Source organism: Haliaeetus albicilla, unplaced genomic scaffold (genome assembly GCF_947461875.1).
Source record: "Haliaeetus albicilla unplaced genomic scaffold, bHalAlb1.1 scaffold_197, whole genome shotgun sequence".
NCBI classification, from domain to species: Eukaryota; Metazoa; Chordata; class Aves; order Accipitriformes; family Accipitridae; genus Haliaeetus; species Haliaeetus albicilla.
In genome coordinates, this window is record NW_027212492.1 from 1 (window position 1) to 13,928 (window position 13,928).

The 13,928-nt window shown below is 65.2% G+C and overlaps 1 protein-coding gene across 1 annotated transcript; it reads left to right on the plus strand.

Moving 5' to 3' along the window:
- The first annotated feature begins 246 nt into the window (after nucleotides 1-246).
- On the plus strand, nucleotides 247-13,320 carry LOC138684222 (glycogen [starch] synthase, muscle-like). The gene is made up of 13 exons (XM_069777930.1): nucleotides 247-471; nucleotides 1,834-1,978; nucleotides 4,332-4,449; nucleotides 5,777-5,912; nucleotides 6,563-6,654; nucleotides 7,548-7,607; nucleotides 7,712-7,790; nucleotides 7,928-8,041; nucleotides 8,657-8,783; nucleotides 8,890-8,985; nucleotides 11,343-11,506; nucleotides 12,351-12,432; nucleotides 12,675-13,320. The coding sequence occupies exons 1-13, from the start codon at nucleotides 247-249 to the stop codon at nucleotides 12,761-12,763; spliced, it is 1,527 nt and encodes a 508-aa protein (XP_069634031.1). The 3' UTR covers nucleotides 12,764-13,320.
- Nucleotides 13,321-13,928: the final 608 nt, after the last annotated feature.

Here is a 13,928-nt window from a genome sequence, read left to right on the forward strand (position 1 = left end):
TGGGGGTCTGTTAGGGATCCATGGGGGGTTTGGGGTCCCCAGGGGGGCTCTTAGTGGTCCATGGGGGGTTTTGGGGGTCCTTGGGCTGTTATGTGTGTCCCCTGGGGGGGGCGGTGGGAGCCCCGGGGGGGTGACAGTGACCCTGGAGGGGGGTTTGCAAGCCTCGCAGCGGGGGGGGGGGGGGGTGTCTTACAAGAGGACCGGCTGTTGGATTGGGATTGTTGTTCCTCTGAGTCAACCCTAGCGATGACGGTGACATTTTTTTTGGGGGGGGGGGTCCTTCAGTTTGCGGCGCAGAGCGAGGAGCGTCCCTACATCGTGGGACATTTCCACGAGTGGCTAGCGGGGCTGGGGCTGGTGCTGAGCCGGGCGAGACGGTTGCCGGTGGCCACCATCTTCACCACCCACGCCACCTTGTTGGGTCGGTACCTCTGCGCCGGCAGCGTCGACTTCTACAACAACCTGCACAGCGTGAGTTTGGGGGGGGGGGAAGGTTTTTTTTGGGGGGGGGGGGGGGTACACTGGAGGAGGTTATGTGGGGTAGGGGGAGAGGGAGGAGGAAGGGAAGGTGGGGGGATTAAGGGAGAGGGGATGTGGGGAGGGATGGAGGTGGGGTGGGGGGAATTTGGGGGGGGATGTGGGGTGGGGTGGGGCGTGGGGGGGGGCGTGGGGTGTGGGGGAGCCGAGGGAGAGGGGATGAGGGGGGGGATGTGGGGAGGGATGGATGTGGGGGGGAATTTTGGGGGGATGTGGGGTGGGGGGGAAGCAAGGGAGAGGGGCTGGGGGGGAATGTGGGGAGGGAGGGATGTGGGGGGGGAATTTTGGGGGGATGTGGGGTGGGGGGGAATTATGGGGGGATGTGGGGGGACGACACACAACATGGGGTGCAGGGGAACCCAGGGATGGGGGATGTGGGGCTGGGGGGGGATGTGGGGAGGGGGGGAATTATGGGGGGACGTGGGGTGGGGGGGAAGCAAGGGAGAGGGGCTGGGGGGGAATGTGGGGAGGGAGGGATGTGGGGGGGAATTTTGGGGGGACGTGGGGTGGGGGGGAATTATGGGGGGATGTGGGGGGACGACACACAACATGGGGTGCAGGGGAACCCAGGGATGGGGGATGTGGGGCTGGGGGGGGATGTGGGGAGGGGGGGAATTATGGGGGACGTGGGGTGGGGGGAAGCAAGGGAGAGGGGCTGGGGGGGGAATGTGAGGAGGGAGGGATGTGGGGGGGGAATTTTGGGGGGACGTGGGGTGGGGGGGAATTATGGGGGGATGTGGGGGGACGACACACAACATGGGGTGCAGGGGAACCCAGGGATGGGGGATGTGGGGCTGGGGGGGGATGTGGGGAGGGGGGGAATTATGGGGGGACGTGGGGTGGGGCAAATTGGGGGGGACATGGGGGAATTATGGGGGGATGTGGGGTGGGGGGGACATGGGGGGGACGTGGGGAGGGGGAATTAATGGGGGGACGTAGGGTGGGGGGGGAATTGGGGGGGACATGGGAGTATTGGGGGGGATGTAGGGTGGGGGGGACCAAGGGAGAGGGGATGTGGGGCTGGGGGGGGGATGTGGGGAGGGATGGGCATGGGGGGGGACACATGGTGGGGGGGAATTATGGGGGGACATGGCTGGGGGGGGGTAACTTGGAGTGGGGAGAACTCAGGGATGGGGGATTTGGGTCTGGGGGGGGACGCCGGGAGGGACAGACTTGGAGCCTAGGGCTGTTGCGGGGGGGGGATATCAGGCACCCCAGTGCATTGTAGGACGCAGGGGGTCAGCGGTCACCCACCGGCGTGACCCCCCCCCCTAAAATTTCCGCCGCCGTGCTCAGTTCGACGTGGACAAGGAGGCCGGGGAGCGTCAGATCTACCACCGGTACTGCCTGGAGCGGGCGGCCGCCCACTGCGCCCACGTCCTCACCACCGTCTCCCACGTCACCGCCGCCGAGGCCGAGCACCTCCTCAAGCGCAAGCCCGGTGGGTGCCGCGGGAACGCAGACCCCCCCTCCCTGTATCCCTGGGGTGGGGTGTGGGGGGACCCCGGTATACCCAGGGGAGGGGGGGAGCGCCATATACCTGGGGGAGGGGGCGCACAGCACACTTGTGGGGATCACAGCATCCCACACAGGGACCCCAGCGTTCCCCAGGGGGGACCCAGTGCCCTTTGGGGGGACCCCAACAGAACCAGGGGGGCCCCAGCACCCCCAGTGGGACCCCAACATCCCCCATAGGGACCTCAGAACACTCATGGGGATCCCTATATCCCCTAAGGGGGACCCAGCACCCTCGTGGGACCCCAACATACCCCACAGGGACCCCAACAGACCCAGGGGGGCCCCGGCACCCTCACGGGGACCCCAACATCCCCCACAGGGACCCCAATATCCCCTAAGGGGAACCCAGCACCCTTGTGGGGACCCCAACATCCCCCACAGGGACCCCAACAGACCCAGGGGGGCCCCGGCACCCTCACGGGGACCCCAACATCCCCCACAGGGACCCCAATATCCCCTAAGGGGAACCCAGCACCCTTGTGGGGACCCCAACATCCCCCACAGGGACCCCAACAGACCCAGGGGGGGCCCCGGCACCCTCACGGGGACCCCAACATCCCCCACAGGGACCCCAGTATCACCCAGGGGGGACCCAGCGCCCTTTGGGGGGACCCTGACAACCCCAGGGGGGCCCCAGCACCCCCAGCGGGACCCCAACATCCCCCACAGGGGACCCAATACCCTCGTGGGACCCCAACAGACCCAGGGGGACCCTAGAACCCTCATGGGGACCCCAACATCCTCCACAGGGAGCCCAACAGACCCAGTGGGACCCCAGAACCCTCATGCGGACCCCAGAACCCTCATGGGGGACCCCAATATCCCCTAAGGGGGCCCCAGCACCTTCATGGGAACCCCCCACATCCCCACAGGGACCCCAACAGACCTAGGGGGGACCCAGCACCCTCATGGGGACCCCAACATCCCCCAGGGGGGGTCCCAGCACCTTCACGGGACCCCAACATCCTCCACAGGGACCCCAACAGACCCAGGGGGACCCCAACATCCCCCACGGGGACCCCAACATCCCCCACAGGGACCCTGACATCCCCCAGGGGGGACCCAACAGACCTAGGGGGGACCCAGCACCCTCATGGGGACCCCAACATCCCCCAGGGGGGTCCCAGCACCTTCACGGGACCCCAACATCCTCCACAGGGACCCCAACATCCCCCAGGGGGGCCCCAACATCCCCCAGGGGGGACCCAACAGACCTAGGGGGGACCCAGCACCCTCATGGGGACCCCAACATCCCCCAGGGGGGTCCCAGCACCTTCACGGGACCCCAACATCCTCCACAGGGACCCCAACATCCCCCAGGGGGGCCCCAACATCCCCCAGGGGGGACCCAACAGACCTAGGGGGGACCCAGCACCCTCATGGGGACCCCAACATCCCCCAGGGGGGTCCCAGCACCTTCACGGGACCCCAACATCCTCCACAGGGACCCCAACAGACCCAGTGGGACCCCAGAACCCTCATGGAGACCCCAATATCCCCTAAGGGGGACCCAGCACCCTCATGGGACCCCAACACCCCCAGGAGGGTCCCCAACAGACCCAGGGGAGCCCCAGCACCCTCACGGGGACCCCAACATCCCCCACAGGGACCCCAGTATCCCCCAGGGGGGACCCAGTGCCCTTTGGGGGGACCCTGACAACCCCAGGGGGGACCCCAACAGAACCAGGAGGGCCCCAGCACCCCCAGTGGGATCCCAGAACCCTCATGGGGACCTCAATATCCCCTAAGGGGGACCCAGCACCCTCGTGGGACCCCAACATCCCCAGGAGGGACCCCAACAGACCCAGGGGGGCCCCAACACCTTCATGGGTCCCCAACATCCCCCACAGGGACCCCAACAGACCCAGAGGGGACCCAGCACCTTCATGGGACCCCAACACTCCCACAGGGACCCCAACATCTGCCAGGGGGCCCCAGCACCCTTATGGGGACCCTGAGGCGGGACACTTAAGACCCACAGGGACCCCAGCACCCTCTGGAGGGACCTCAACATCCCATGGGGACCCCAGCACACCCACAGGGACCCCAACATCCCTGGGGGGACCCCAGCCTCCCCAGGGAGACCCCCATATCCCCTAGGGAACCCAGTACCCCTAAAAGAACCCAGGTGTCCTCAGAGGGACCCAGGCATTTGGGGGGCCCCCCCCACGTGTAACCCAGTACCCCTAAAAGAACCCAGGTGTCCCCGGAGGGACCCAGGCATTTGGGGGGACCCCCATGTGTCATTCTGTTGTTGCGTGTGTGTGTCCCCCCAGATCTGGTGACCCCCAACGGCCTCAATGTCCGCAAGTTCTCGGCCATGCACGAATTCCAGAACCTGCACGCCCAGAGCAAGGCTCGCGTCCAGGAGTTCGTCAGGGGACACTTCTACGGGTCAGTGTCCCCCCCAAAAGGGGGGACCCCGATATTCAGAGGGGGACACCCCGATATCTGGGGGGGGACACCCCAGGACTTCAGGAGGGACCCAGGCATCTGGGGAGGGACCCAGGAGTTTGGGGAGATGGAGGCATCTGGGGGCATGCAGGTTTTTGGGGGTACATATGGATTTTTGGGGGTACATATGGGTTTTTTGGGGGACCTGGGTGTCCAGGGAGGGACCTGGGATTTTGGGGAGGGGGGCACAGGAGTTTAGGGGGGACCCAGGAGTCTGGGAGGGACCCAGATGACTGGGGAGGGACGCAGGAGTTTGGGGAGATGGAGGCATCTGGGGGGATGCAGGTTTTTGGGGTAGATATGGATTTTTGGGGGGAACCTGAGTGTCCAGGGGGGGACCTGGGATTTTGGGGGGACACACAGGAGTTCAGGGGGGACCCAGGAGTCTGGGGGGGACCCGGAGTCCAGGGGGATACAGGCATCTGGACGGGGGGGGGACCCAGGTCTGGGGGGGACCCAGGCATCTGGGTAGCCTGTGGGTGCTGGGGGACACTGGAGGGGTTTGGGGGGTCTTGGGTGGGAGTCTCAGGGGGTTTTGGGGGGGTTTTGGGGGTGTTGGGAGTAGATCATAGGGGTTGGGGGGGCTCTCGGGCGTTTTGGGGGGTCTGGGGAGGGTGATTGGGGGGTATCGGAGGGATTGAGGGGCTTTTGGGAGTGTCTGGGGGAGTTTTGGGGGGTCTTGGGGGGCTCTCAGGAGGGTTCAGGGGGTTTTGGGGGACTCTCAGGTATGGGGTCCATGGGAGTCCTAGAGGGGTTTTGGGGTGTCTTAGGAGGTTTAGGGGGTTCTGAGAGGGTATAGAGGGGGTTGGGGGGTATTGGAGAGTTCAGGGGGCTCTTGGGGGGGCTCGTAGGGGGAGGTTGGGGGGGTTCTCAGGGGATTTTGGGGGGCTCCCAGCGGGTTTTGGGGTCCCCTGAGGGGTGGAGGAAGATTTGTAGGGAGGTCTGGGATGGGTTTGGGGGTGTCAGAGGGGTTGGGAGGGATTTAGGGGGTCTGGGGGGGGATCAGAGAGATTGGGGGGGCTTGAGGGGGTCAGGGGGCTTTCAGGGGGTTTTGGGGTACCACAAAGGGAGATTTGGGGGGGTCTGGGGTGAGCTGCAGGGGTCTGGAGGTGGTTAGAGGGTATTTAGGAGGTCTGGCGATCAGAGGGGTTGGGGGGCTCTTGGGGGAGAGTCTGGGGAGGCGTTGGGAGAGTTTGGGGGGGTCTCAGGAGAGTTTTTTTGAGGGGGGGGCTCCCAGGGGTTTTTGGGGTGACGGGTGTCCCCGCAGGCACCTGGATTTCGACCTGGACAAGACGCTTTTCTTCTTCATCGCGGGGCGTTACGAATTCTCCAACAAGGGAGCGGATATTTTCTTGGAGGCGCTGGCCCGGCTCAACTACCTCTTGCGGGTGACACAGGGGGACGTGGTGGTGGGGGGGGACACGGAGAGGGGGGGGACACGGCGGGGGGACATAGGGATGTCGGGGACGTGGGAGTTATGGGGGCTGGGAAGGTGCAAGGAGGGATGTTTGGGGCTGGGGGGGCGTTTGGGGATGTTTGGGGACAGAGAAGATATTTAAGACCCGGGGGGGGGACATTTGGGGACAGAGGGGACATTTGAGGCTGGGGGGGGGCGTTTGGGGGGCACAGAGGATGTTTGAGGCCATGGGGGGACATTTGGGGACAGGGGACATTTGGAGACATGAGGCATATTTCAGGCTGGGGGGGGACATTTGGGGACACAGGGGATGTTTGAGACCCGGGGGGGGGGGACATTTGGGGACAGAGGGGACATTTGAGGCTGGGGGGGGGGACATTTGGGGGGCATAGAGGATGTTTGGGGACAGGAGACATTTGGAGACATGATGCATATTTCAGGCTGGGGGGGGGACATTTGGGGACACAGGGGATGTTTGAGACCCGGGGGGGGACGACACATTTGGGGTTGGGGGGGACGTTTGGGGACACTTGTGGACGCGTGCCCCCCCGCAGGTGAACGGCAGCGAGGTGACGGTGGTGGCCTTCTTCATCATGCCGGCCCGGACCAACAATTTCAACGGTGAACGGCAGCGAGGTGACGGTGGTGGCCTTCTTCATCATGCCGGCCCGGACCAACAATTTCAACGTGGAATCGCTGAAGGGCCAGGCCGTGCGCAAGCAGCTCTGGTGGGACCCTGAAACCCCCCCGGGGGGGGATCCCGAAACCCCAAGGGACCCCCCCCAAAAACCACAGTGACCCCCCCGCCCCGGGCCCTCCCAAAAACACCAGGGATTCCCCCCAAAACCCCTCAGGGACCCTCCAAAAAAACCACCAGGGACCCCCCAAACCACAGGGAACCCCCCCCCCCAAAAAAACCCAAGGGACCCCCCAGGGACCCCCAAAACCCCTTGGGGACCCCCAAATCCACAGGGACCCCACCTAAAAACCCCTGGGGAACCCCTAAAAAACACCAGGAATCCCCCCCAAAACCCCCAGGCACTCCCCCCAAAGACCCCGGTATCTAGGAAAGGGACCCCCCCAAACCCCCAGGGACCCCCAAAAACCCCTTGTGAGCCCCCAAAAACCCCTTGGAATCCCCCCCAAACCCCCCTGGGAGCCCCAAAACCCCCAGGGACTCCAGCATCTGGAAAGAGACTCCCCCCAAAATCCTCCAGGGACCCCCAGACACCTCTTGGGACCCCCCCAGGGACCCCCAAAACCCCCAGGGACTGCCCCAAACCCTCAGGGACCCAGGTTTCCTGGCCAAGGACACCCCCAGACCTCTCCCAACCCCCCCCCAAACCCCCAGGGATCCTCAAAAACTTCTTGGGACCCCCCCAGGCCCCCCAGGGAGCCCCAGAATCCTCAGGGACTCCCCCCAAACCCCCAGGGACCTAGGTTTCCAGGGCAGGGACCCCCCAAATCCCCTGGGACCCCCCCTTAAAGCCCCCAGGGAGCCCCCAAACCCCCAGGGACCCAGGCATCCAGGGAAGGGACCACCCCCACACCCCCCCACTCCCGATAGAACCCAGATATCTGGGCTGACACCCCCCCCACTACCATTTTCTTCCCCCCCCAGGGACACGGCCAACGCCGTAAAGGAAAAATTTGGGAAGAAACTCTACGAATCGCTGCTGGTGTAAGCAACCCCCTCCCCACTCTGGAAGCCTGGGTGCTGTATTTATTAGCGGGGGGGTGGTCTTCTTTAAATGCCCCCCCCGCCAAAAAAAAAAATTTTTACAGGGGGAACCTCCCCGACATGAACAAGATGCTGGACAGGGAGGATTTCACCATGATGAAACGTGCCATCTTCGCCACCCAGGTACGCACCCAGATTCTCTTTTTTTTGGGGGGGAGGCAAGAAGAAATTGAGGGGGGGGGATGTCCTGGCACAGCCAGACACCTGGGTCCCCCCCCTTTTTTTTTTTTTTTTTTTCTGTGTACCCCCCCCCACTCCAGCGACAGTCCTTCCCCCCCGTCTGCACCCACAATATGTTGGACGATGCCACCGACCCCATCTTGACCACGATTCGCCGCATTGGGCTCTTCAACAGCAGCAACGACCGAGTCAAGGTGACAATTGGGGACATTTTGGGGGGGGGGACGACGATGACATGGATTGGGGGGGGGGGCAGGGGACATTTTGGGGAGGGATGGGACATGGGGGTTGGAGGGCTGAGGGGAGTTTATTGGGTTTTGGGGATGTTTAAGGGAGGGTTTGGGGGGTTAAGGGGGGTTTTGGGGTGTCCAGGGAGGGGTTGGGGGGGGTCCGGGGGGGACACACATGACATTGGGGGGGGCAGTGACATTGGGGGGAGTGGGGGACTATGGGTGTTGGGGGGCTGAGGGGGTTTTATTGGGGTTTGGGGGTGGTTAAGGAAGGGTTTGGGGAGGGGTCTGGGGGGTTCGGGGAGGGGCTGAGGGGGTCCTGGGGGGGGATAATACTGGGGGGGGGGGACACGACATCATGGTTGGGGGTGTTGGGGGACTTTATTGGGGTTTGGGGAGGTTGGGGGGGCCTGGAGAGGGTCCGTGGGGGGGTCCCTGGGGTCTCTGGAGGATTCTCAGGGGCTTGGGGGGGGTCCCAGGTGGTCTAGGGTGACCCAAGGGCGCCTGGGGGTCCCAGGGGGGGCTTTTGGGGTCCTGGGGGGGGCCGGTTATGACTGTGTGCCCCCCCCCCCCCCCCAGATCATCTTCCACCCCGAGTTCCTGTCCTCCACCAGCCCCCTCCTGCCTGTCGACTACGAGGAGTTCGTCCGGGGGTGTCACTTGGGGGTCTTCCCCTCCTACTACGAACCCTGGGGCTACACCCCCGGTAAGAGCACGCCCTGGATAGGGTGGGGGGGGTCCCCCAGATGTCTGGGTCCCCCCATTGACCCCCCCCTCCCCTTTTTTTTGTAATCATCGTTCCCCCCCACCAGCTGAGTGCACAGTCATGGGCATCCCCAGCGTCTCCACCAACCTCTCGGGGTTCGGGTGTTTCATGGAGGAGCACATCGCCGACCCCTCCGCCTACGGTCAGCCCGGACGCCGGGGTCCACGGGTGGGGGGGTCCCCAGATGTCTGTGTCCTTGGGTGGGGGGTCCCCGGGGTTCCCAGACGCCCATGTCCCTGGGTCCCCCAATGCCTGGGTCCCCAGACACCCAGGTCCCCCAATACCTGGGTCCCCAACCACTTGGGTCCCCGGGTCCCTGACCAGCTGGGTTCCTGGGTGCCTGGATCCCCAAATCCCTGACCACTTGGGTCCCTGGACCCCTGGGTCTCCGACTGCCTGGGTCCCTGACCACTTTTAGGTCCTTGGGTCCCAACCACATGGGTCCTTGGGTCCCTGGGTCCACAGCTCTCCGTCCACTTGGGTCCCTGGGTCCCCAACCGCCTGGACCCCTGGGTCCCTGACCACTTGGGTCCCTGGACCTCTGGGTTCCCCAACCACCTGGGTCCTTGGGTCCCTGGGTCCCTGACCACCTGGATCCTTGGGTCCCTGGGTCTCCAACTCCCTGACCACTTGGGTGCCTGGGTTTCCCAACTGCCTGGGTCCCTGGGTCCCCAAATTCCAAGGTCCTTGCGTCCCTGGGTCCCCAGCTCCTTGTCCACTTGGGTCCCTGGGTCCCTGACCACTTGGGTCCCTGGATCTCTGAGTTCCCCAACCACCTGGGTGCCTAGGTCCCCAACTCCCTGACCTACTTGGATCCTTGGGTCCCCGGGTCTCCAACCACGTGGGTCCTTGCGTCCCTGGGTCCCCAGCTCCTTGTCCACTTGGGTCCCTGGGTCCCCAACCGCCTGGACCCCTGGGTCCCTGACCACTTGGGTCCCTGGATCTCTGGGTTCCCCAACCACCTGGGTGCCGAGGTCCCCAACTCCCCAACCGCCTGGATCCTTGGATCCCTGGGTCTCCAACCACCTGGGTCCTTGGGTCTCTGCATCCCTGGGTCCCTGGGTCCCCAGGTCCCCAACCGCCTGGGTGCCTGGGTCCCCAGGTTCCTGACCACTTGGGTCCCTGGGTCCCCGGGTCCCCAGGTCCCCCAACTGCCTGGGTTCCTGGGTTCTTGGGTCCCTGGGTTCCCCAACTGCCTGGCTCCTCAAACACCAAGGTCCTTGGGTCCCTGGGTCTCCAGCTGCCTGGGTTCCTGGGTGCCTGGGTCCCTGACCGCTTGGGTCCCTGGGTCTCCGGGTCCCCAACCACCTGGGTGCCGAGGTCCCCAACTCCCTGACCACTTGGGTCCCTGGGTCTCTGGGTCCTCAACCGCCTGGACCCCTGGGTCCCTGACCAACTTGGGTCCCTGGGTTCCCCAACCGCCTGGGTCCTTGGGTCCCCGGGTCCCTGACCACTTGGGTCCCTGACCACTTGGGTCCTTGGGTCCCTGGGTCCCCAAACACCAAGGTCCTTGGTTCCCTGGGTTTCCGGGTCCCCGACCACTTGGGTCCCTGGACCCCTGGGTTCCCCAACCGCCTGGGTCCTGGGGTCCCTGGGTCCCTGATCACCTGGGTCCTGGGTCCCTGATCACCTGGGTCCTTGGGTCCCTGTGTCCCTGTGTCCCTGTCTGCTTAGGTGTCTGGGTCCCCAGGTCCCCAGCTGCCTGGGTTCCTGGGTGCTTGGGTCCCCGGGTCCCTGACCACTTGGGTTCTTGGGTGCCTGGGTTCCCCAACCGCCTGGGTCCTTGGATCCCTGGGTCCCCAGCTCCCTGTCCACTTGGGTGCCTGGGTCCCTGACCACTGGCTCCCTGGACCCCTGGGTTCCCCAACTGCCTGGGTCCTTGGGTCCCTGGGTCCCAAACACCCAAGTCCTTGGGTCCCTGGGTCCCCAACAACCTGGGTCCTTGGGTCCCTGCATACCTGGGTCCCTGTCCGCTTAGGTGTCTGGGTCCCCAGGTCCCCAACCACCTGGGTTCCTGGGTGCTTGGGTCCCCGAGTCCCTGACCGCTTGGGTCCCTGGACCCCTGGGTTCCCCAACTGCCTGGTTCCTTGGGTCCCCAACTCCCTGACCACTTGGGTCCCTGGGTCTCCGGGTCCCCAACCACCTGGGTGCCGAGGTCCCCAACTCCCTGACCACTTGGGTCCCTGGGTCTCTGGGTCCTCAACCGCCTGGACCCCTGGGTCCCTGACCACTTGGGTCCCTGGGTTCCCCAACCGCCTGGGTTCCTGGGTGCTTGGGTCCCCGAGTCCCTGACGCTTGGGTCCCTGGACCCCTGAGTTCCCCAACTGCCTGGGTTCCTGGATCCCCAAATTCCAAGGTCCTTGCGTCCCTGGGTCCCCAGCTCTCCGTCCACTTGGGTCCCTGGGTCCCCAACCGCCTGGGTCCCCGGGTCCCTGACCACTTGGGTCCCTGGACCCCTGGGTCCCCGGTTCCCCGGCGGCTGACGCGGTGCTGCCGCAGGGATCTACATCGTGGACCGGCGGTTCCGGGCGCCCGAGGAGTCGTGCGCGCAGCTCACCGCCTTCCTCTACGGCTTCTGCCAGCAGAGCCGGCGCCAGCGCATCGTCCAGCGTAACCGCACCGAGCGCCTCTCCGACCTCCTCGACTGGAAGTACCTGGGCAGGGTGAGATTGGGGGCTGGGGTGGGGTGGGGGGCATCCTGGGGGTCCTGAGAGGGTCTCTGCGGGGGTTTAGGAGGTGCCTGGGGGGTTCTGGGGCCTCTCTGAGGGTCCTGGATTGGGTTCTGGGTGGTTCTGGAGGGGACTCAGGTGGCCTGGAAGGGTCCTGGGGGTTTCTTGAGGGGTCCTGGGGGATCTGGGGGGGTGTCTGGGGGGTCCTGGAGGATCTGGGGGGGTGTCTGGGGGGTCCTGGAGGGGACCCAGGTGGCCTGGAGAAGGTCCTTGGTGGGGTCTGGAGGAGTCCAGGGGGTCCTGGGGGTTTCTGAGGGGTCCTGGTGGTTTCTGGAAGGGACCCAGGGGGTCTGAAGAGGGGCCTCATCAGACCCAGGAGATCTTGGAGGGGTTCCTGGGGAATATTGGGGGGGTCCCAGGGGGATCTGGGGGCTCTCTTAGGGGTCCTGGAGGGGGTTTGGAGGGGATCTGAGGGTCCTGGGGGGGGGGGTTGGAGGTGATCTGGGGGTTCTCTGGGGGTCCCAGAGGGGGTTTGGAGGGAATCTGGGGGTCCTGGGGGGGACCCAGGGGGCCTGGAGAGGCTTCCTGGGGGATTTGGGGGGGGGGCCCTGGGCATGCTGGGGGGGGCCTGGAGATTCTAGAGGGAATTTGGGGGCCTCGAGGAGGTCTCTGGGGGGTTCTGTGAGGGGTCTTGAGGGGTTTGGGGGGGTCTTGGGGGTCCTAGAGAGGATCCTGAGCAGTTCTGGAGGTCCTGGGGGGGGAGACCCGGGGATCCTGGAGAGGGTCCTGGCAACTTGGGGGGGCCCTGACCCCCAAATTTCCGCCCCCCCCTCCCCAGTACTACACCTTCGCCCGGCGCATGGCCCTGGGCCAAAGCCTTTCCGGAGAGTTTCACCTACGAACCCCCCGAGGCCGCTGCCGTGAGTGTGTGTGCCCCCCCCCCCGCACCCCCCCACCCCACCCCAGCGACACCCAAGTGTCCCCCCACCCATCCCGTGTCCCCCCCCCCCCCCCCTCACTACCCCCCCAAGGGGATTATTGGGGGGCAGGGGAGGGCAACCCACATACTTGGGGGGTTCCCCTCTCCACTGCCCCCCCCCAAACTTTTGGGTGGGTGTCCCCCCCCCCCCTTTTTTTCCATGTGTGTGTGTCCCCCCCCCAGGGTTTCCGTTACCCCCGCCCGGCCTCGGTGCCCCCCTCGCCCGCCCTCTCCCGCCTCTCCAGCCCCCGCCACAGCGACGAAGAGGATGAACGTTACGACGAGGAAGAAGAAGCTGCCAAAGACCGAGCCAATATCCGTCGCCCCCCCAGCCCCCCCGGCCTTCCCACCGTTCCCGCCAGGAACTGAAACCAAAAACACACACCCCCCCCACGCCCCCCCCCATGCCAAATATAGGGGCGCCCCACGGCTAACGTGGGGCGCCCCACGGCGGTTCTTTTCTCACCCCACCACGGTGTAAAGAAAAGGGGGGGGGACACCCCATTGGGGGGGGAAACCCGTGGGGTGGGGGGGGGGCACCCCCCAGTGCTTGCTCAGGCTCAGCCCCACAGAATTTGGGGGGGGGGGGGTGCCCTATATCTCCCCCCGCCCCAGTCTCAGCCCCACTTTACTCCACAGTGCCTGGGCTCAGCCCCACAGCGAGGGGGGGGGGGGGGGTCCTATGGGGCAGCCCCACATCAGTCCGCCCCCCCCCCCCACACACACACACATATACATACACTCCACCCCCCAAGTGTGGGTCCGGGGGGGGGCCCCGCATCCGTCCGTCCCCCCCCGGCGCAGCGGATAATAAAGGTGCTTCACAGCCGCCCCGATACCTGGGTCCATTTTGGGGAGGGGGGGGGGCAGTTTTAGGGGTGTTCCCCAAAATGGGGGGGCGGTTTTGGGGTCCCCCCAATGGGAGGGCGTGGTTTTAAGGGTCCTCCCGATGGGAGGGGGTGGTTTTAAGGCTCCCCCCAATGGGAGGGGGCAGTTTTAAGGCTCCCTGCAATGGGGGGGGTGGTTTTAGGGGTGTGTCTCCCCCCCAAATATGGGGCAATTTTGGGGTCTCCCCATAATAAGTTGGTTTGGGGGGGGCTCCTAATTATGGGGCAGTTTTGGGGCTCCCCCCCAATGGGGGTGGTGGTTTTAAGGCTCCTCCTGAGGGGAGGGGGCGGTTTTAAGGCTCCCCCCAATTGGGGGGGGGGTGGCTTTAGGGGTGTGTGTCCCCCAAAACGTGAGGTGGTTTTGGGGTCCCCCCATAAGTTGGTTTGGAGGGGGGTGCTCCTAATTATGGGGCAGTTTGGGGGCTTGTGCCCCTTGGGGGGGGCAGTTTTAAGGCTCCCTGCAATGGGGGGTGGTGGTTTTAAGGCTCCCCCTAATTAGGGGGCAGTTTTAGGGGAGTGTGTCCCCCAAAATGTGGGGCAGTTTTGGGGT

Coding starts and splice junctions, on each gene's coding strand:
- LOC138684222 (XM_069777930.1), top strand. CDS start 247: ATGACGGTGACATTTTTTTTGGGGGGGGGGGTCCTTCAGTTTGCGGCG. Junction 4,450..5,776: donor GTCAGGGGACACTTCTACGG/GTCAGTGTCCCC, acceptor GTGTCCCCGCAG/GCACCTGGATTTCGACCTGG. Junction 7,608..7,711: donor CTCTACGAATCGCTGCTGGT/GTAAGCAACCCC, acceptor AAATTTTTACAG/GGGGAACCTCCCCGACATGA.